General features: G+C 32.4%; 1 protein-coding gene across 2 annotated transcripts; it reads left to right on the top strand.

Annotated features, from left to right (window-relative positions):
* The first annotated feature begins 45 nt into the window (after positions 1 to 45).
* On the top strand, positions 46 to 17,405 carry LOC120167070. Of its 2 annotated transcripts, none has more exons than XR_005520000.1 (6): positions 46 to 56; positions 9,910 to 9,915; positions 13,189 to 13,191; positions 15,150 to 15,324; positions 15,452 to 15,594; positions 16,843 to 16,922. XR_005520000.1 is itself a non-coding variant. In XM_039176195.1 (6 exons), the coding sequence occupies exons 4-6, from the start codon at positions 15,217 to 15,219 to the stop codon at positions 17,179 to 17,181; spliced, it is 432 nt and encodes a 143-aa protein (XP_039032126.1). In that variant the 5' UTR covers positions 46 to 56; positions 9,910 to 9,915; positions 13,189 to 13,191; positions 15,150 to 15,216; the 3' UTR covers positions 17,182 to 17,405. The 2 variants fall into 2 exon arrangements, 1 of the variants encoding a protein (XP_039032126.1); XM_039176195.1 differs by lacking the exon at positions 16,843 to 16,922 and adding an exon at positions 17,001 to 17,405.
* The last annotated feature ends 4,529 nt before the right edge of the window (positions 17,406 to 21,934 follow it).

Here is a 21,934-nt window from a genome sequence, read left to right as displayed (position 1 = left end):
TATGGCAATTGACTTTAACTTAAATGTTAACATTGTTAATTATTTTATAAAAAAGAGTGAATAATGAATTTACGATGCAATGGTTCATAGGAAAATGCTCATCAGTATCTAAAAACTGTCTTTGCAGGTTGCTTCCCTACTTTAGCCACTATTCCAGTCTGAATAGGCCTGTATCAAGCTCTTTCAAATGTTGACGTAACATTCCGATTTCTTAGTGATGTTGGAGATCTCTTTCACATGTTGAATAACTTTCATTACTGATTGCTGAAAATTTTTACTCAAAGGGATTGTTGAAAGAAGGTTTCTTTTGGATCCCTTCTTTGGGTGGGACAACTACAATTGCTGCTCGACAAAGTGGATCTGGAATTTCTTGGCTTATTCCATTTGTGGTAATAAACTTACTCCCAAACTTATAAGGTTAACAATTCTCTTTGTTATTTTCAACGTTTTGGAATTCTTTGCTTATTTGTTTGTATCTTATACTTGTATGTGATAACTTTATTTTATTTTTATCTTTTTTTAATGTTGCAGTTGTGTTAGAGAGACTGATTGTTGTTATTTATTTAATTATTTTAATCTTTTTGGAATCCCTTGATTTTGCCTTTATAATTACCCTAAGAATTTGTAGCATATTTACCTTGGGTTTCCATGAATGAAAAAAAAGTGGGCAAAATTACCGAAATAATCCATTTGGGATTATTTAATTCCCAAAATAATGTTCTTCCCCTATTATTTCCCCATTTAGGGTGAAATTTACAGTACCGAGCCAAAGACTCCAAGCTTACCTGGCGTCTTCAAGTCAACCAGGAAGACACCAGGAGTGCACGACGTCTTCAGGCAAAATAAGAAGACTCCAAGCTTACCTGGCATCTTCAGTCTAGGGTGGTAGGTTGCCTCCGACCGGGAAATCGGTAAGTAATAATGACACTATTAATTATTCATTAATAACCCGAGTATGTTGGTGGTTGAACGGGAAATTATAATAAATATCCCAGGATGTTATAAAATTGGGTGTTTTGGTTGAGTATTGGGGAGTAAAGTAGTGGTGAGGAAATGGGAGAAGAGGCAAAATCTAGAGAAGAAATGAAAGAGTGAGCATCTGAGAAGAATATTAGAGAAAATTTTGAGTGAAATTTTCTTCCAATCTTTAATCTGTAAGTATTATTCGAATAAAATTTTATTCGTATTCAAATAAAATATCTCTATTTTGTCTCGTATTGTTTAATATTAAAATATTAATTTTAATATGTTGTTGCAGGTAAAAAAACAAGTAAGTAAGAAATTCGAAAAGGTTTTTTTATAACATCAACTTGTCGGAAGAAACTCTCAAGTAAGTGCAAAAATATTTTATTTAAAGTGTTTTACGATTTACTGTTAGTTACATATTAACTTAGTAAATATCAATTTACAATTTATTGTTATGTAAATATCATTATATAATTTTAACATTATTGATTTAGTATATGTAGTAGAAATGTTAAGATAATTAGATTAATATATTTGATTTAGTATTTGTAGTAGAAATGTTAAAAAAATATAATTATAATGACGAAAAATAATATTTATTATAATGACAAAAAATAATGGCACCATTAATTATCCATTAATAATTCGGGTAGGTTGGTGGTTGGTGGTTGAACGGGAAAGTATAATGAATATTCCGGGATGTTATAAAATGGGGTATTTTGGTTGAGAATTAGGGAGTAATAAATTCAAAGTAATCATAAGTAGTTATAAAAAAATTCGAAGTAATAAATTTAATCATTATTATAATGTAATCATAATATTTAATCATTATTTTTATAAAAAAAATATTGTTAATATATTTACATTTTTTGCAAGGTTAAATAATAGTGTAGTAATTAATTTAATTTAATTTTAATCATAAATATAATTTTTCATCATTGGTATGATTGTACATTTTTACCTTACTAATCATTAGTATAATTTGAATAAGATTGATTTAGTATTTGTAGTAAAAATGTTAAAATAATTAGATCAACATTTGATTTAGTATTTCTAGTAAAAATGTTAAAAAATATTGTTAATATATTTACATTTTTATAAAAAAATATTGTTAATATATTTACATTTTTTGAAACTTTAATAATATTTATTATAATTAAATTAATAATATTTTAGTAATTAATTTATTTTCATTTTAATCATAAATGTAATTTATTGTCATTACTATAATTTATTTTAATTTATTCTGAATATCAATATTTTTATATGTAGAGAAAATGAGCAACAAATTTTTCATGATTGTCCATTACAATGGATAAATTATGTAAAATGAATTTGGAATTATTTTTCAGTTAGAATGACCTATAAATATGATGTTTAAAAGAGACATCACTTTTGTAGAAATGAAGGAGAGGATAGAAAGGAAAATCCGAGTTACAATTAATGGTTTGAGGTACATGTTTATGGTATGTCTCAATCCAATCAGGTATGCTGCAATACCACTTGAATAAGATGATGATATTACTACTATGATTGAATTACATGACTCAACAAATATTTCAATTATTGAGTTATTTGTTGAGGTGTGTAATATATCTGATGTGCCTGGGTCATCAAGAAGTATGGTTGGAACTTCATCTCATATGGTTTTCGAAAGTCAATTTGATAACTCGACATATAGGTCTATAAACAACTTCGTGGTTTTGTTGGAAAGTGAAAATGAAGTCGGTGGAACATTTGGAGCTGCAGATTATGGGGCAAGAAGAATACATCATCTGCATTCAACATTGATGTTGACGCTGAAAACCGTTGGGGAGAAATACTTGATGATTCCAATGAAGATGAAGAAACAGAGGAACCCGTTTTGGCTAAGGATGACGATATTTTCGATGGTGATGAATTTGATATCAATATTGATGAATATCTGACATCGTATCAACTTACCTCTCACATACACGAGATAGATTATGATGCAATGAGGGCACCTGATTTTCCAGAGATGTCATATTTAACTTTAAGCTACATGACTGAATCATCCGAAAACTCTGGTGAATTATCAGTTGGGAACCAATACAGAGGAAAAAAATAAGCTACACTGGCGATTAAAGAGTATTGTATAAAAGGCCATATAGATTGCAAGGTTGTAGAGTCCAACTAGAAAACTTTGTACGTGAAGTGTGTTAAATATGTGCCCAAGTGTAGGTGGCTAATTAGATTGTCCAAAATACTGAGACAAGATGCTTGGGTCATCACAAGGTACAATACTCTAGTGTTAGTTGAACAAATGTTTGCAAAACTCTATCAAACAAGATCACCAACTGTTGGACTCTGATGTAATATGTCAATATGTGAAGGTGTTTGTTGAACAAAATCCAAGAATCCCTTGCTCAGTGTTAGTTGCATCTATTCGAGACCAGTTCAGATACAATGTAAAATACAAACCCATTTGGCTTGCGAAGGAGAAGGCAAAGAGGTTGATATATGGCGATTGGGATACATCATACAATGAGCTACCTAATTTGTTACAAGCTTTGAAACAATTCATACCTGGAACCATCGTGAAGTCTCAGACCATGCCTTCATACAACCCAAAAGGTCAACTTGTTCAAGGGAAGAGAATATTCCATAGACACTTTTGGGCATTCAAGTCATGCATATAAGGTTTTCCATTTTGCAAATGTATGGTCCAAGTAGATGGTATGTGGTTATAAGGTCAATATAAACATATACTATTGATAGCAGTTGCGAATGGTCAACGAAATATCTTCACGACTGCATTCGCTATTGTTGAAGGAGAGACGAAGAGGCTTGGGATTTCTTTCTGACTAATCTACATAAGTATGTCGTTCGAGAAGATGGAGTTTCCTTGATATTTCTATCAAGGAACATGCCTTTTGGCAGCAATTGAACGACCAAGAAGTCGTTGGACACCTCCGTACACATATCTCGTATATTGTATCTGCCATATTGGTTAGAATTGTATTGAGAAGTTTCATAACAGTCGCATTCGTAGGGAGATAGTCAACATGAGTTAGTTTTATTTTCAACACGTGTACCCATTTATGTGTTTGTTTATAAATTGACGTTAACACAATATATATTATGAAACAGGATATAAATTATGTCAACCAAATTTTGATAAGAGATTGGAGGATTTGAAGGTTAAAGATGAGCGTGTTTGGAAGTGGGCGTTGAAAATTGAGCGGGAAAAGTGGTCGTACGTAGATGATGGTGGTCAGCGATACGGACACATGAAAACAAACCTTGCTGAGACTATTAATTTAGTACTAAAAGGTACACATCATCTCCTAATAGCGAGTGTGGTGAAAGACATACTTTAAGTTGGCTAAAGTTTGGTCTAATAAAGGGAAAAAGATTGAGTGTCTGATAAATAGAGGTAAAATCTGAGCTCTGACAGTAGTGGAAGCAATGGAAGCAAAAAAATGATTGACAACCTCAATGTTTTTCCATGACATCGATGAATTGGACATACTTTTATTGTCATCGCATGAATATGTCACAACAAAGAAGCAGAGCGAGAAACATTTACAGTTAATTTATGACAAAGATGGTGTGATTATGGTCGCTTTCAAGCGTGGAGATATCTCTGTGCTCATGAAGTCGCTGCATGTATGCATACTGGAATAAAATTCATACACTTATATTGATTAGTTCTTTCATCTACAGAGGATATTAAATATATATACAACCATGAGTTCAGACCAATCCCAAATGAATCATATTGGTTAAAAGAACATCATGATGATTGGTTGCCAAATCCACTGCTTCATAGAAGTCTAACTGGTCGACCTGATTCTACTCGTATTCATACCAGTATGGATATCCATATTAGAGAGAAATGTCAACCGAAGAGATGTGGATTATCTAGAGGTGAAAGTCACTCAAAAATAAATTGTCCAAACCTTCCACGGTACATGCCTCACTAGTAATCTTATTTCTATTTGAACGAATAACTGATTTTCTTATCTATTTGTATTTCAATGAATGTTTTGTTTTATCTATTGTTTTAAATTAATATGATGAATATTTGTTGACGCTATATTTTAATGAATGTGATTAATATCAATAGTTGAATTAATGTGATTAATATCAATATTTGAATGAATGTGATGGATATTAATCTTAGTTTCAACTTAAAATTTATTAATTCAAACATATAAAGCGTTTACAACTCATGTTGGTGTTAGGGTATTGTTGAATAATAATGCTGAGGCGCACGTCGATTTCGTTGTGGTCGTTGCAGTTGTTCAGGAGTTTGTTAATCATAATCAACCTGCTCATTCACTGAAGGCATATCATCCGGTGTTGTAAATACATGCCCACCACCACTCTGCTCTTCCACCTGAGGAAAAATACTCATATTTGACATCATAGATGACATTTAATAAAATTCATATGTTCTCCAAACATGGGAGAGAACATGGGTGATTGATGAGGAATAAGCTGAGGAGTGTAGGCCGTAACACCAAAATCACCAAACACTTGATGAAATGATCATGTACCGCCAAAAGATTCTGATGGGATATTATTCATTTCCATTTGTTCTGCTCCATGGTGAGATGAACTCCCACTCCTTCTTGGTTTCTCGGCTTTACCAAATTTTTTCTTATACTATATAAATTGTCTCATTTCTATGTTCGTTGTCTTTTCCATGTTCCCAATAATAATTCAGGTAATCGAAATTCTGGAAGTCAAAGTCATCCGCTTAAATGGGACTGAAAATTTCCAAGTATGAATCCATGTTGTTCCAAAGATTGATATAGTTGGCAAATCTCATAGCCCAATCCTCACAGTGCCTACCCCACCCATCAACACTCTATTGGAAGCCGAACTGCCTCAACACTCTATTGGAAAATTGGAACTCAACAAAAGCGAAATAGATCAATGGTGTAACAACACACACAATCCTCTCAGACATGTTGCAGTACATACATTATAATTTCTCCACCATTGCACGTTCTCCATATAAACTATAAAAGAAAATTATGTAATTATTAATTAATTAAATAATACTATAATTAAACTAAACAAATAAACAATATAAGAAACTCTTTGCATTTAATATCCATCTTAAATCTAAACTATTTCACATTATTGTGCACCAACCCCGTTCCTTCTATTTTATGCCTTCATCTGTATATCAATCAAAATAAAATTTGCTAATTATTTTTCCTATAAAAATCGTTAATTAATTTAAGATCAAATATTTTAACTCAAAATATTACCTTCCGACAAGAGGAAATTCAACTACAGTTCGGCTAATCGGTGTTAACCATGAAAGTTTGTGTCAGGCTCACGATTGTAATAACATCAAACATCCACCGATTTTCATTGTTCACATATTATTTACAAGTAATGACGCCTTGCACATCTCGCGATACAAGAATGCCAATATTGTCGATCCCCAACTATACTGACAGGTATTCAAAAAGTTAGCCAAAAACGGAAGATATTGTATATGAACAAGATTGTCGGATTTATCTGGCATCAAGACTCCCCCGATCAATCGTAATATATATGCTCAAGTTGCATATGTAATGTCTAGCTCGATACTATAACGTCTGGGCTTAAACTCATTCACCAACCATGATAACCTCAAACGTGACCCTTTTATAAATGTTTTTTCTGGCACCTTCCCAAGGTAAGCCCCACATATTTCAAACAAGTCCTGGTCATTTTTTCCCACCACTGCCATTCCATTTGTAGGGACCCCGAGTTGTAAAGCCACATCCTCCAAAGTGATCGTAAATTCACCACATGGAAGATGAAATGTATGAGTTTTTTGTATCTACCATTTAATTAATGCACTGATCAAATCGGGGACCAACTTAAATTCTCTTACAAATGTTACTTCATAAAAGGCCGCCATTTGCAAATTTTGAACAATAAGTCCATCTGACTTATCACAAATGTTCAATCGACTATGAAGGATTCGTTGTTCATCATCCTGTAATTTATTAATCAATGTAATTAGAATTAATTTATCGTTCTCAAATAAAATATATTATTATATCATAATACCAGTGCTCCCAAATGATTAGAAATGTGTTGATCATCTAGTCTCAAAAGAACATTTTGTTCTACCATGCTTCAACAAATCTATAAAAAAATTAAATATTTCAATTTATAATATTAATCATAATTAAAGAAAATTTAAAAAAATATGTTAAATCAAAATAAATAGTCTAATTAATTTATATTAAAAATATAATTTAAACTAAACTTACGAAACTATTCAAATACAAGAAAATTTAAATTAAACTTACCAAACCACTCGAATACAGTTTAATCTGTAAAATCAAAATAAATAGTCTAATTAATTTATATTTACAATAAAAACCCTAAACCCTAAACAATAAATTTTAAACTAAACTTACCAAACCAATCAAATACGATTTAATCTGTAAAATAAAAATAATTAGTCTAATAATTTATATTACTCAATAAAAAAAATTAAACTAAACTTACCAAACTACTCAAATACAACTTAATATCTAAAATCAAAATAAATAGTCTAATAATTATTATTTAAAATAAACATAAAAATTACCCAAAATATTACACGAAAATTTAAATTAAACTTACCAAACCACACAAATACAATTTAATATGTAAAATCAAACTAAATAATCTAATTAATTTATATTTAAAATAAAAAAAATAAAATGTACATTAAACTTACCAGAAAATTCGATTTTTTTCTTCTTTTGTTCGAACTTTCTTCTCTCCTTTTTATTTTTCCTAATCTTTCTCGGCAATAGAAACTTTCTTCTCTTCTTTTCTCAGCTCACCCCTACTCCCTCAATACCCAACTCCCCCTATTTATAAAAAATTGTCGCCCTTACACGCATTATTGGTGCACAATAATGACACCATTATTAGTGCCCAATAATGGCAACATGATTCGGGTGCAGCAGCCGCAACAGCAGTCAGCCTTCCCACTTCCCCATGTTGCAGGCCTGAAGACGTTGCGTTGTCTCGGGACCTTCTACATGCTGAACCGTTAACCTGAAGAAGTCGCGTAGTCCCGGGGCCTTCTGCATGGCTTGAAGACTTTGTGCAATCCACGCGTCTGTCCCCTGTCTGAAGATGTTGTGCACTTCTGGAGTCTTCCTGGTTGGCCTGAATACACCATATAAGCTTGAAGTCTTTGGCTAGGTATTGTAGATTTCACCCTAGATGGGGAAATAATCTGGGAAGAACATTATTTTGGGAATTAAATAATCCCAAATGGATTATTTTGGTAATTTTGCCAAAAAAAATGTGACTATAAATTTATAATAGCTACTAAATTTGTGTGAAGCTAGGCTTAACCACATTTTACAGCTGAGATTAGATTAAGAGTAGAAAATTAAAGTTTTAAGATGTAACTTTTGTGACCAGGCGTAGAAACCACGTTCTTCCTTTGGTTCATACATCTAATTTTGTTCTCTAACATATGAGGAGCAATGATCATGTAGGATAGCCATCCACGATTGGGTTGCATGACACTGCTGCATACCTTGTTTTACTCGTACTTCTTGTTGTCAGTCAATATGTTTCAATGGAGCTGATAAAGCCTCCCCAGGTAAGAAGAACTGGCTTCATTACTTCCATTTCTTTCCTATTTGACATATTAATTTGGTTAGAAGTTTAAACCTCTCAGTTTTTTTGGACAGACGAATCTAACCTAAAAGAACACACTTCTTGTTCTCAAGTTTCTTCCGCTTATGATTGGTTACTTTTTGTTTTCTGTTCCGTCAGGATTATCAATTTACTGGTTGGAATCTTTTAACACTTTTACTGAAACAAATAGACTTATCAATATTCACTTTTCTGATTGTGTCACTAACATATAATGAATGTAGTGGTCTTGTATGCAAAACGAGGGATGCAAGGACTGGTAAAGTCACTACTCATTTACTTAATAATGCTTGTCAAAATAATATCTTAGCATTCTGAAGTTACTTAATAATGCCGCCTGATATTACTTTAACTGCTCTGTCTTATTCGGACATGGTTCATTTCCATATTAACATTCTACTATTAATGTGTAATATCTTCCTTTGGTCTTCATATCACCTAATTCACCATGGAAATGGTAACGATTTTATGATTTACAATTTGATGAAAGTTCATATCTAATGAATCAAATAAGGTTTTAGTTGATTTGACATTTTGTGGAAAAATAGTGGTTGCAATTGAGGATTTAGCTTCTGGTAATGTCAGCCAGTAGTGGAGTGTAGAGAATTTAACGTAAATCACTGCAGTTTGGTGTGCCTTTAGGGGTGTTATCTATTCAACTCTTGAAACTTATATTGCTCAACTTTAATTTTAAATTAGTTTTGACCAGTATAACTCAACATCGAGTTGTACTTCTAGTTACTTTTAGGCATATATGGGTTGGAACTACTATTGGCTGTTTGATAAGTAGATTTTGGTTTAATCAGTCTGATTATCAATGATTCAATGTTGACTTCAAGGGACTTTGCATGAGGTATTTGCCGATTATTTTTCGCTAGAAATTAAAACATATTTGATCTGAAGAGACATGTTTTCAAGTTATGTTAGAATGTTTAAAATTTTCTCAGTTCTTTGCCACTGATTCCATTGTACTGTGTGTGTATATATATTCCCGATTGTACATGAAATTGGATTATCATATATTCCTGACCAAACATAATTATGTTTGTAGGTTTCATCCTTCATGCATGGATATGATCATTGAAAAAGCAAAAAGATTGGATCAATTTTTATGTTCTGATTGTACTTCAAAATGTGATGACTTTCAAAATCAACTTCAAGCTATGATGCAGATGATACGACAAAATCAACCCAGAGTCCACCATCTTAGGTGTTATTATTGTTTATTCTAGTTAACATTGTTGAACTACATTATATTTTATGTTAATGTAACTTTGATTTATTATTATGGATTTCAAGTTTCTTGTTATGGATGTCAAGTTTATTAGATAATGTTATATGTTAAAATTTTAAATTTGGGTAACAAAAGAGTAGAAAACAATATTTGAAAAAATAGTTTTAACTCGTGCCGTTTGTATAAAAAACGCCACTGAATACATAGTCAATACCGGGGTTTTTGAAAAACGCTACTAAAGTTCTAGATCTTTTGCAATGTTTATACAGAAAATGCCACTACATACATAGTCAATAGCGGCGTTTTACATTCACAAACACCACTATATGGCTTAACATTTAGCAGCATTTTTTGGAACAAATGCCACTATATGTCATAAAAAATAGCGGCATTTTTGGGACAAAACGCCACAAAAGAAAAGATAAATAGTGGCGTTTGGAAAAAATGCCGCTAAATATCATAACCTTTAGCGGCATTTGTGAACGAAAAACGTCACTACCTTTTGCGATATTTGTTTTAGTGGCACTTTTTGCGGCGTTTGTTTTTGCGCCACAAAGGTTTTTAGCGACGCTTAAAAACGCTGCTATATGACTGAAAAACGTCGCTAAAAACTTGTTTTGCTTTAGTGTAATCATTTGAACACCCTTAATGTTATTTCATGAATTTACTCTCTTTTTATATTGATATTTATTTTTTTTCCATGTTAGTATATGAATTTATTTATTTTAGACAAAAGGGTACCTGAGGCCCTAGATCTTTTAAAAAAAAAGATAATATAGCCCTCTAAGTCAGGAAAAATGCTCAATATGGTCATTTGACCAACATTTTCTGTCTTTTACTGACGGAACCATTAGTTTTTGACGACATGGAACGTGAAGCCCTCCATCCCCCATCCTTTTAGTGATGATTAGGCTATGACTAGAATTAAAATGCTGACTAGAAAATAAATGATTGATAAAAACTAAATTACTTTTTACATGGTAGCTAAAACCCTTATTTAAAACCTAAATCTTTCACTTTTCCAAACAAATTAAACATTTCACGATGGTATCGCGCTTTTGAAGAACAAATTCTTTTTCTTTATTCAATGATTTTTGAAGACAAATCAAACCTTTGGTCTTGCATCGTTGCTGGGCATCATAAGATTCATGTAAGTTTGTTTGAGAAATAACATCTCATTAGTTTTTGTGGGTCTTTTATCTCCTTAAATTTTTTTTTCCATAAATTTCTCATTAGTATGACAAATTCGGTGAGATCCTCTATTGAAACCAGTCGGAGCAATGTCCATTCTTCATTTTCTTGGGAGTATGATGGTAATATTGTGTATTGTAGATATGGTTTGAAATGTCCTATGTAGACAATTTGAAAAAGAAAAAAATGCATGGAGAAGGTTCTTTAGTTGTCCTAATTTCAAGAATTCATATTGTAAGTTTTTAAATTGGTATGATGAAGATATGTCTGAAAGAGTAAAATTCCTAATTTTCGATCTTCGAAAATCAAATGAAGAGTAAAAGAAAGTGAATCGATGTGATGACTGTTTTCAAGTTGAAGAACTAAAGTTTGAGTTAAATTCGATCCAGAAAGACTTAATTTCAACTGTTGAACATGCTCATAAACTTAAGAAAATAAAAATTTTGTGCCTTAGTGAGATGTTAATTTCTTGGATGATTTGTGTAGTACTCTTTTTGGTGTTTATGGGTTAAGATTATAGGCATTTTAATATTGAAGGACTTATGGTTTATTGTATTTATAGCTTATTCCTTCTGTTTTGTTGTAAATAACTATGTTGAATTAATGGTTATGATTTATGGTTTATTGAGAAAAAAGTGGCTTACTACTTCTGTTTTGTTGAAAATGACTCTTGAATTGTGATATTTTATGTAATAATGCTAGAATAAAATGGTGTGATACTATTTGATTATGTTATATTATTATTAACTGAAAAAACATCCGAATACAGATACTCTCTGACATTCGTAATATTTTCTCACTCAATTAAAGAATAATCAAGTATCCACCAACTTCGCTAAGAAAATTTGCCAAATCTTATAGCAATAATTTTTTAGCCAAAACAACAAAAATGATCTTGGATAAGGGATTTACCTTTATAACAACTACTATCATCTCAAATTCTTCACACACAAAAAAACTCTATCAAGTTGACCAAAACTCAATTTCTTGTATCTTCAACAGGCAATTTCGATACTCTTAACTAACCGTCATACTCTGTTCTAGAGGATTAATCATCACTACATCAGTAGAAATCATCTCCAATAGAATAATTCTTTCTTTCATTACTTAGTACTTATATGTGAATGCACAGAACTAGAGTCAATCAAAACAAATATAAGTTTATCAAAAAGAAAAAAAATTAAAATACTTAATTAAGAAAATTATAGAAATATATAGTAACTATAAAATAAAGAAATTATAAAAGTATTGAAATTAAAACCATTGAAAAAGTAATTTATGAAACTTTTTTGTCAATACTTAGTTAAATATTTAGACAACATTTTCAGTATAATGATTAATATTATTTTAAAATTGTTTATATATCTATTATCTTAATAGTTAATTGAAACTGATATCTTATTCAAGATTCGAAATTGGTACTCTTCTAACTAATAATAATTTTTAAACAAAATAAAATAAATTAAGATATGGATATTAATATTTATATCAATTCTAACTTTATTGTAAATATTATTTAAATCCATAATGTTTAAATATTCACAAAATCATCATATGTAGACATTCTTTCGTGTTAGGCATATAATTCCAAAGCAAAAAAGACTGACGCATTGTATAAAAAAATTAATCGTGGTTAGATTAGGTGCGACTTAGTATATATTATATATATTTAGTCACATACATTACTTTTTTTGGTAAGAATTTAGAAAATGATATATTAAAAGAGATTATTACAAATATTAAATATGAATGATAAAATAGATATTTAAAATATTAAAGGAATAAGCAAAATATATTAGAGTTTTTTAAATTATGATTAAATAATTATCTTAGTCAGTGGCGGAATTTGGTGATAGAGTTTTGAGAGAGTTAACTCAAAACTTTAAAAAAATTAGATGTTTAAAATTTTTGAAGGTTTAGTTTATTTCCCCTAAAAAAAATTAGGGTCTAATTAAAATTTGTGAATTTTTTAGAGGCTTAATGAGAATTTTTAAAATTATGGGAGGTATTTAATTAAAAAAATTAAAAAAATTAAATTTAATCTAAATTTCTAAAAGTTTTAGGGAGGCCAATTTTTTTTTTTTTTGAAAATTTAAGGGTCTAAATTATAATTGTTCAATTTTTGGGGGTCATGCCCCCTCCCTCTAGTCTAGCTTGTGACAAATGGTCATTTTACTATAGAATACTACTTTATTAAGTTCATTGACTACTAAAAGTTATAAAATAGTCCTTTAATTATAGGGAGTTGCTTTATTGAGCTCCTCAACTATTAAAAGTTACAAAATGGTCACTTGACTATTCATTATGTTCCAAACTCGTCATTTTTCGTTAAAAAATTAACTATTGATCGAGATATGATAGTTGTTTGAGATTATGAGATCATATTTTATCACATCTTAGTCAACAAGTTATCGTACATCTCAGACTGTCGTTAATTTTTTAACTGAAAAGGACGAGTTAGGAACATAATGAATTGGCAGGTTACCATTTTGTGACTTTTAATAGTCAAGGGACTCAAAAAATAACTCCATATAGTCAGAGGACTATTTTGTAACTTTTAATAGTTGAAAGACTTAATAAAGTAATATTCTTTAATCAAGGGACCATTTATATACTTTACCCTAAATGTTAAAATGTTATTAAAACAACGTTATATAATTACCATTAAATATTGTTAAACGGTTACAAAATAATTAGTAAATTTATCTAACTTTATTATTATTATACTATAATAATCATTTAATAAGAATTTGATAAACTTAATAATTATTTTATAACTAAAGTGAATATAATATAGCTTAGAAACCTATGATGTACTATACTATACAAATTTAACTCTCCATGGATGGAATCAAAGTTAATTATACAAGAGATCTCCAAACTATGATTCATATTTTAAACTGATCATAACTTTAAAATGTTTTATATCCATTTCTAAACTACAACTCTTATTTTAAATTAATTTATAAATTTTAAAATATTATATATTAATCCTCAAGCTATTAATATCAATCTATTTTGATTATTACATTAACTTATCATTTTTTGGGTATAATCATTAGTATCTGGTTTATTAGTCGACTAATCCAATTAGATACTGTAAAGGCGAGGACAACCCTTCCAACCCAATTTGCTCCCTTCGCAAACATCATGATTCGAACCTTTGACCTTGTTTAATGAATCTAATGTCTTATCTCACTAGACCAACTAATTGTTGATTATGTTAATTAGCATTGACTCTACTATTAAAACCTTAATTTGTTTTTAAAGGTCTTAAAAATTTTAGAAGTTCATATGTTCAATATTCATGATATTCAAAAATAAAATATTTTGTAACTAGTAAAATTAATGATCTAGTAATAAAATGATTAAAATAGAATAACAATGATCATTTAGGAGTTGATAAAATCACTATAAAATTTAGGGTAAATTACACTAATGGTCTCCCGACTATAGAATGTTGTTTTATTAAGTCCCTCGACTATTAAAAGTTACAAAATGATCATTTGATTATAAAATATTGTTTTGTTAAGTCATTCGACTATTAAAAGTTACAAAATGGTCACCTGATTATTCATTATGTTTCAAACTCATCATTTTTCGTTAAAAAAATGGTTGTTGTCTAAGCTGGAAATTAACATGATGATTGAGATATGATAATCATTTAAGATTCTAGGATCAGATTTTATCATATCACATTCAACATATTAACATTCAACTCAGAATACCATCAATTTTTGAATGAAAAAGGATGAGTTTGGAACATAATAAATAGTTTGGTGACCATTTTGTAACTTTAATAGTTGAGGGACTCAACAAAAATATCACTCTATATTTAGATGATCATTTTGTAATTTTTAATAGTAAAAAACTCAATAAATTAATATCATATAGTCGGAGACCATTTGTATAATTTACCCTAAAATTTAAGAGTTAATTTAAAAATGAGATTAATAGTTTGGAGACCTGTACCATTATCTTAAGTTATCTCATAAAATCGAGGTATAAAACTATGAAATATAAAATATTTATTATAATAATAGAAGATCAGATATTGAGATCAGATGCATATACTCTATAATAGTTGCCTAAACCTCCAAAATAAACCAGAAAGCTTCTTCCACACTGCTTTAAGTTTGAGATCCAGAGTGAAACTAGACAAGGAAATTAACTGAGTTAATATGGCGGTCCAAGTCCCGAGTCGACGGTTATTCATCGAGGCGAGTGGAGAGAGTCCGTTCTCAAGAAGCGAATCCCAGTCATCAACCCTTCCGCTGAACAGATCATCGGTCAACTCTTTTATCTTCTATTTGTTTTTATGTTTGTTGGAACGATCTTTTAGGTTTAAAAATTCGTGATGTTTAGCGGAAAAAGGTTTTTAAAATGTTTGAAATTTTCGAGCTTTTGTTTTTCCAGGTGATATTCCGGCAGCTACATCTGAAGATGTGGACCTTGCGGTTGCCATTGCTCGGAGAGCCCTTTCTGGAAACAAAGGCAAGGACTGGGCTTCAGCTTCTGGCTCTGTTCGTGCCGAGTATTTACGTGCCATCGCTGCTTAGGTAAACATGCTATTAACTTAATTACTTGTGTAGGATGGTCCGGGATATCTTCATTCTTTTTGAGGCTTCATCATTTTACTTTGCAATTTATACTTTCTGAGAATATGGTCCCTTGATGGAGGGCTCAGGTGTAGGGGTGAGCAAATATTTGATGGAGTCAAAAAAAAAATTTGACCTAGTGAAGTTAACAATCCTATTTTATAAGGCAAATTTTATTCGAAATTTTTTGAGTCAGAGTTGTCCGGGTTTCTGTTTAAATTTAATTGTAAATATTTATAATGTTATTGTTATGTTACTAATTGATTCCAATTTAAACAGATTTCTATAACCTTACACGTGTATATATTTCTTCATATTTTTTCATTTGCAATAAACATATATCATACATAGTTGAGGGACTTAACTTGAACATGAAAACCAATCTATTAATTACTAAAAATTTCGAGTTATTTGAGTCTTATTTTATTATTCAAACTTTATTTGAAATTTGTTTGAGTCAAGTCGAGTCAAAAAATTAGGTTTTCCGAGTCGAGTTTTGCTCACCCTACTCAGGTGTACAATATTATCAGTAATTCCATATTTTGAACCCGCGAAGTGAGAATACGCTGTAGTTATGCTTAACTTGCAAAATAGCAGCTATAATGAAGTTTGAATCATTTAGACCCAAGCATGAAATGACTCCCTGTTAACATAGTTCCCTGCTATATCTTGATACCTATGAACAGAATCTGATTGTGAATACAATAGAACCGAAAATAACTAAGACTTCCTTTGGTAATAGATGTAAGCTATCCATGCTAAAAATAGAATAACGGAAATGACAGTTTTCCTCCTAGTCTTGTCTGTGCCCACTGCCCATTGCAACTCTCTGCAACAACATTTTACATAGTAAAAGCCGCTTGCAATACTTTCTCCCATAGTAACCTAGAATACAAACATGAAACAAATATGGCTAACTGGTTTCCTCTGCCTAATAGATTGATAATTCACTGATTCCAAGTGTTATATGCTGAGTCTACTTCTAGGTAGCTTGTTGAACAAAGCCATCCATGCCGTTGAGGCATGTCTGGTTATATGAAAATGAAACAAGCGAAAGCTGCCAATCTGATATCTCTTGTTTGTGTCTTATTTCCTCCAATCCATAGGTGGCCTTATAATGATTCCTTGGTGCTCTCTTAAATTCTTTTAATGCTTATCTTTAAATTGGCTGTATTGTTTTAAGGTGTTGAGTTTATTTGAGTGGTCCAGATAACAGAAAGAAAAACTGAGTTGGATAAGCTTGAAGCAATGGATTGTGGGAAACCACTTGATGAAGCAGTTTGGGACATGTTATGCTTGTCACACTGATGAAGGATTATGATTCAGTATTTGGTGTATTTTCTTACCTGCTTATTCATTTTATTCAGGAGAATGTTGCTGGATGTTTTGAGCTATGCAGACCTTGCTGAAGGGTTAGATGCAAAGCAAAAGGCTCCCGTCTCTCTTCCTATGGAGATATTTAAGAGTTATGTGCTTAAGGAACCAATTGGGGTTGTTGGATTGATTACTCCATGGTACTATCTTCTTATTTTGTTGTGCTTTTTGTAATTGAAGTATAACTAATTCTGAATATTATCATACTGCTCTGCTCAGTGACATCAATAAAAGTATAGATCTATAGATCTTATCATTCGCCTTTCCCTATTCTTGTCCAATATATCAAAGCTATTTTGTGTGCATTGCACTATTCTTTTTCTTTGGTGCACTTTACATATGCACGAACACTACATCAAACTAGGCCTCTTTGTTAATTTTACCTTTTGTGGTAATTGCATCATTGCATGACTGTTATCCTAGTTACAACTTAAGTTAGATGCATTCACAGGCTTGATTGCCATATTTGATGCTATAAAGCTTCTTATCAATTCATTGTACTCAGAACCATTTGGCTAACCTTAAACGGATAGTGAAAAACAGTAAAATTCTGTCTAGTTTTCCTTCTTCAAAAATTACCTCATTTCTCATTTTCCAAATTGACCTAAAAACAGCCCCTGGAATAAACTTTCAAATAGCAGAATTAGGCCTCAAAACAGCCCACGAACTGAGCAGACTTGGAGGGTCTTGTGGAATAGCTAACTGAATACCCTAGTACCCTAAAAGCTTAGTCCACAAATCCCAAGAAACATGACAAGAAATAAATAAGTGCTGACAAATTAGCTAAGGATGGGATAGGGTGATGTAATGGTTTCTGTCTGCTTGTATTGAGGAGTAGATAATTTTATTTCCTATGTTTAGCTGTTGTGTTTAAGTTTTATGTAATTTCTGGTGGTGTTTGCAGATGTTTAGGGTCTGCCTTTGTTGTACTTTGTTTCATCTAATAAATTCTAGGCACTCTTTTCCTCCTTTCCTTGTCCTTCATGTTACTTTTATAATATGAAGGTTGAAAAAGGGGTTTTTAATGAGGCCTAATCTTCTATAAAAAAAAACAGTTCCACTCTCACTGCTACTTTTTGGTGAGATAATTGCCAGAGGAAAGTCTCCACTCTAGGGGGAACTAAACCCTGCCAAACACACTTATTCCATTGAAAAGAATCATCAAGAGAAGGAGAAAGAACTCTCCTACAAGCTTTAACTGAAAACAGACCCTCACCCGAACTATCCCACAACAAACAATCCTCCAAATGCTCCAAAAGATTAATGTTTTTCAGCCTATCCAGTAACTCTGCCAACTGCTCAATCTCCCAATCACAAAGACTCCTTCTAGTCTGAATATTCCATCCCCATCCATTCGAATCAAAGCTACCGAAATCCACCACAGTACCCAATTTATTTGTAGAAAGTGCAAATATCCTAGGGAAAAGTAGTTTCAAAGGCAACTCCCCAATCCATGAATCGCTCCAAAAGGAAATTGATTTGCCATTACCAATTTGAAGCTTAGCATGAGATCGAAGACAACCACCAATAGCATCTTCCTTAATAAAATTATTCAAAATTCCCCTCCATATCCAAGAGTCTTTTGGAGAAAGGACCTTAGAAATATCCATGGAATGACAACTCACATTGTGTTTGCTACATAAGAAATTCTTCCACATCGAATTTTTATCATTAGCAAATTTCCATACCCACTTTCCCAGCAGCGCTCGATTTGTTAGATTCAAATCAGCAACACCCATGCCTCCTCCACTCAACGGCCTGCAGATAGTATCCCACCTCACCCAATGCATTCTCTTCTTTTCGGCCCCTCATCCCCATAAAAAATTCGACATCAAGGAATTTAACCGATGACAGACAATAGAGGGCAACTTAAAAATAGATAGGAAAAAAGTAGGGAGAGATGATAAAACAGACTTGATTAGCACCAATCGGCCAGCCATAGATAACGAAGCAGCTTTCCATCCTGCCAACTTCTTCGTAAAGCTGTCAATCACCGGATCCCACAACTTCTCTGTATTCTTTGACGCCCCCAACGGACCTAGCCCATTCTTCAAGGATATCATTCTCCACATTAATACCAAAAAGTTTGCTCTTCGCTAAATTAATATGCAGCCCCAACATCAAGCTAAAAATCCTCAAAACTCTACTAACATTCTTAATCTGGGTAATAGAAGCTTGGCAGAAAATAATTAAATCATCTGCAAACTGAAGATGGGACAACGAAAATGAGTAATGATTCTTGCCAAAAGAGAACCCTTGAAAGAGACCCGAATCCACTGCTTTAGACAACATCAATTGAAGAAGTTCCCCAACCACATTAAACAACAAAGGAGAAAGGCTACACCCTTGCCTTAAACCTTTTGCAATGGGAAACTCTTCTTTAGGAGACCCGTTCACTAAAACCGATATTGAAGCAGTCGAAATACACTGGTTAATCCAAGAGCACCACCTCTCACCAAAGCCATTTCTTTCATTAACCTTAGAAGAATTTTCCATTCAAATGTATCATATGCTCTGCTGAAATCCACTTTAAAAACAACCCCTTGAAGCCCTTGTTTCCTCCAGAAATCGATACCTTCATTAGCTAAACAAACACAGTCCATCAATTGCCTACCGGAATAAAAGCAAACTGTGTAGGGCTGATAATATCCTTGACACAAGATATCAGTCTCTTTGAAAGGACTTTAGAGAGAATTTTATATAGGCTGCCCACAAGACTAATAGGTCTATAATCTTCAATACATTCTGGATTACATTTCTTAGGGATCAAGGTAATAAAGGCATGATTTACTCCATGAGACCAATCCTTCCCATAATAGAAATCTGAAAAAAACTCCATAATCTGCTCCTTGAGATCTTTCCAATATTTCTTGTAAAACCCAAGGTAAAACCATCTGGACCAGGAGCTTTTGAACTATCAGAAGACGAAATTGCATGCCACACTTCTTGCTCTGAAAATTCCTCCTCCAAAAAAGCACATTGGGTTGCTGTTAACTTAAGAAAATCAAAATTTAGGCCCTCTACCTCCAAGGCTGAAATATTAGAAAAAGCAGTCTTGAAGTAATTAAACACACTGCCTCTTAATTTTCTTGGATCCGAGACTAATACCCCTTCTACTTTCAGTGAATGGATAGAATTGACTCTATTCCGTTTCATAGCACTAAGGTGAAAGAACCTCGTGTTTTTGTCACCTTCTTTGAGCCATCTATTTCTTGATTTTTGGCACCAAATACTCTCCTCTATCCTTAGCAACCTCCATAACTCCTTCCTTAATTCAACCACCTGACCCCTCTCCACCGAAGACAACCTACCTCCTTGCGACTTTAAATCCATGTCAAAATTCTTCATTTCAAGAGACAAGATAGATTCTGCCAGCCCTAAATGACTACTGCCTGACCATCTTCTTATCTTCTTTTTTGCAGCTTGTAACAACCTGAAAATACCACCACTATTTACCTTCTTCTTCTCTACTGCCACAAAATCTGTAACCAATTCATCAAAACCTTGGTCCTCTAAAAGATAATTGAATAACCTAAAAGGTTTAGGGCCCCAATTAAGGCAGAAATCTTCCAGCAATACAGGATGATGATCTGAAATTGATTGCGGTAAAAGGCTTTGCGAAATCTGAGGAAAACTGTCAAGAAATCTTCCACAAATAAGGAACCGATCTAATCTAACCCAAGTAGCCAATTCTCTATTACTACACCAAGTGAAAGATCCTCCTGACATGGGCAAGTCAATAAGATTAGCTTGCTGTACGAAAGATCTAAGAATATTTATTGCATGCCAATTTTGTGATCTCCCATGTTTTTCATCCGTTTCTAAGTACGCATTAAAATCTCCCCCTATACACAATGGCAAATTCAACGAAACAACAAAATTCAGCAGTTCCCCATAGAATTCCTCCTTTTCAGACTCAATAGCAGGACCATAAACATTAATAAAAACAAACTCCTTTTGACAGTTCAAAAAATTCCCCACTAATGCCAAAAATCTACTATGAACATGTTGCACAGTGACCTTGAACACATTTTCATTCCACATGCTAATCAACCCACCCTTAGACCCCTGAGCTGGAGATACCAACACACCCTTTAACAAATTACCTCCTATCCTCCTTAAAATCGAAACATGACATTGCTCCAATTTAGATTCTTGAATAAAAATCATAATCGGTTTTAACTTCTTCACTTGTTTTGCTACTGCTACTGACTTTTCCCTCCTACCTAACCCTCTAATGTTCCACGAAAAAATACTTAATTTATTCATGAGAAGACTACACTCCCAAAACACCTTACCCTTACCCACCAAACCTGCATATCAACCTTCCTTTACAGCCTCCGCACCCTTCTGAAGACTTAAGATTTTATCAATGAAAGTCTTCTTCCCCTCCTTGAAAGAAAAACCTAATAACTGACAAACTTCCCAAGTGGCCATTGCTTCCTCCACCAACTTTGAGAATTGGGGTGAAAAGACAGTGGAAATATTGACCAAGTCTACAGCTTCCCTGGTAAGAACTCTTCTTTCCCTTCTATTACTTCTTCCTTTCCCTGAAACAGAAAAAGGAACCACTTCCAGACCCTCAGTAATGGCCAAAAAAGTATTCTGATTATCAACAGAACCATTGAAAAATTCTTCCTGACCATTTCCTCTATTATCCGAAGAAAGATGCTGGAAATTTTCGCCTTCTGAAAATTCTGATCTAGAGTTGGAATAACCTCTGAACTAATGACCTCAGCCATTTTACTGGAACGTGACCTAATTCGTCTAACTCTTTTCCTTCTATAGACTCTAGCATAGCGGCCAAAACCCTTTCTTCCTTCATGATCACATCTAACTGTCAAACCAACTGGAACAGGAATCCCAGTTTCCAACGTTTAGAACCTTCTCATTAATTCCAGACTTCTCCTCCTGCAGCACCTTTCCT

This window comes from Hibiscus syriacus, unplaced genomic scaffold (genome assembly GCF_006381635.1).
Source record: "Hibiscus syriacus cultivar Baekdansim isolate YM2019G1 unplaced genomic scaffold, ASM638163v2 tig00111662_pilon, whole genome shotgun sequence".
Classification (NCBI taxonomy): domain Eukaryota; kingdom Viridiplantae; phylum Streptophyta; class Magnoliopsida; order Malvales; family Malvaceae; genus Hibiscus; species Hibiscus syriacus.
This window is presented reverse-complemented; position numbering and strand designations above follow the sequence as displayed.

Coding starts and splice junctions, on each gene's coding strand:
- LOC120167070 (XM_039176195.1), top strand. CDS start 15,217: ATGGCGGTCCAAGTCCCGAGTCGACGGTTATTCATCGAGGCGAGTGGA. Junction 15,325..15,451: donor TTCCGCTGAACAGATCATCG/GTCAACTCTTTT, acceptor TTGTTTTTCCAG/GTGATATTCCGGCAGCTACA. Junction 15,595..17,000: donor TACGTGCCATCGCTGCTTAG/GTAAACATGCTA, acceptor CATTTTATTCAG/GAGAATGTTGCTGGATGTTT.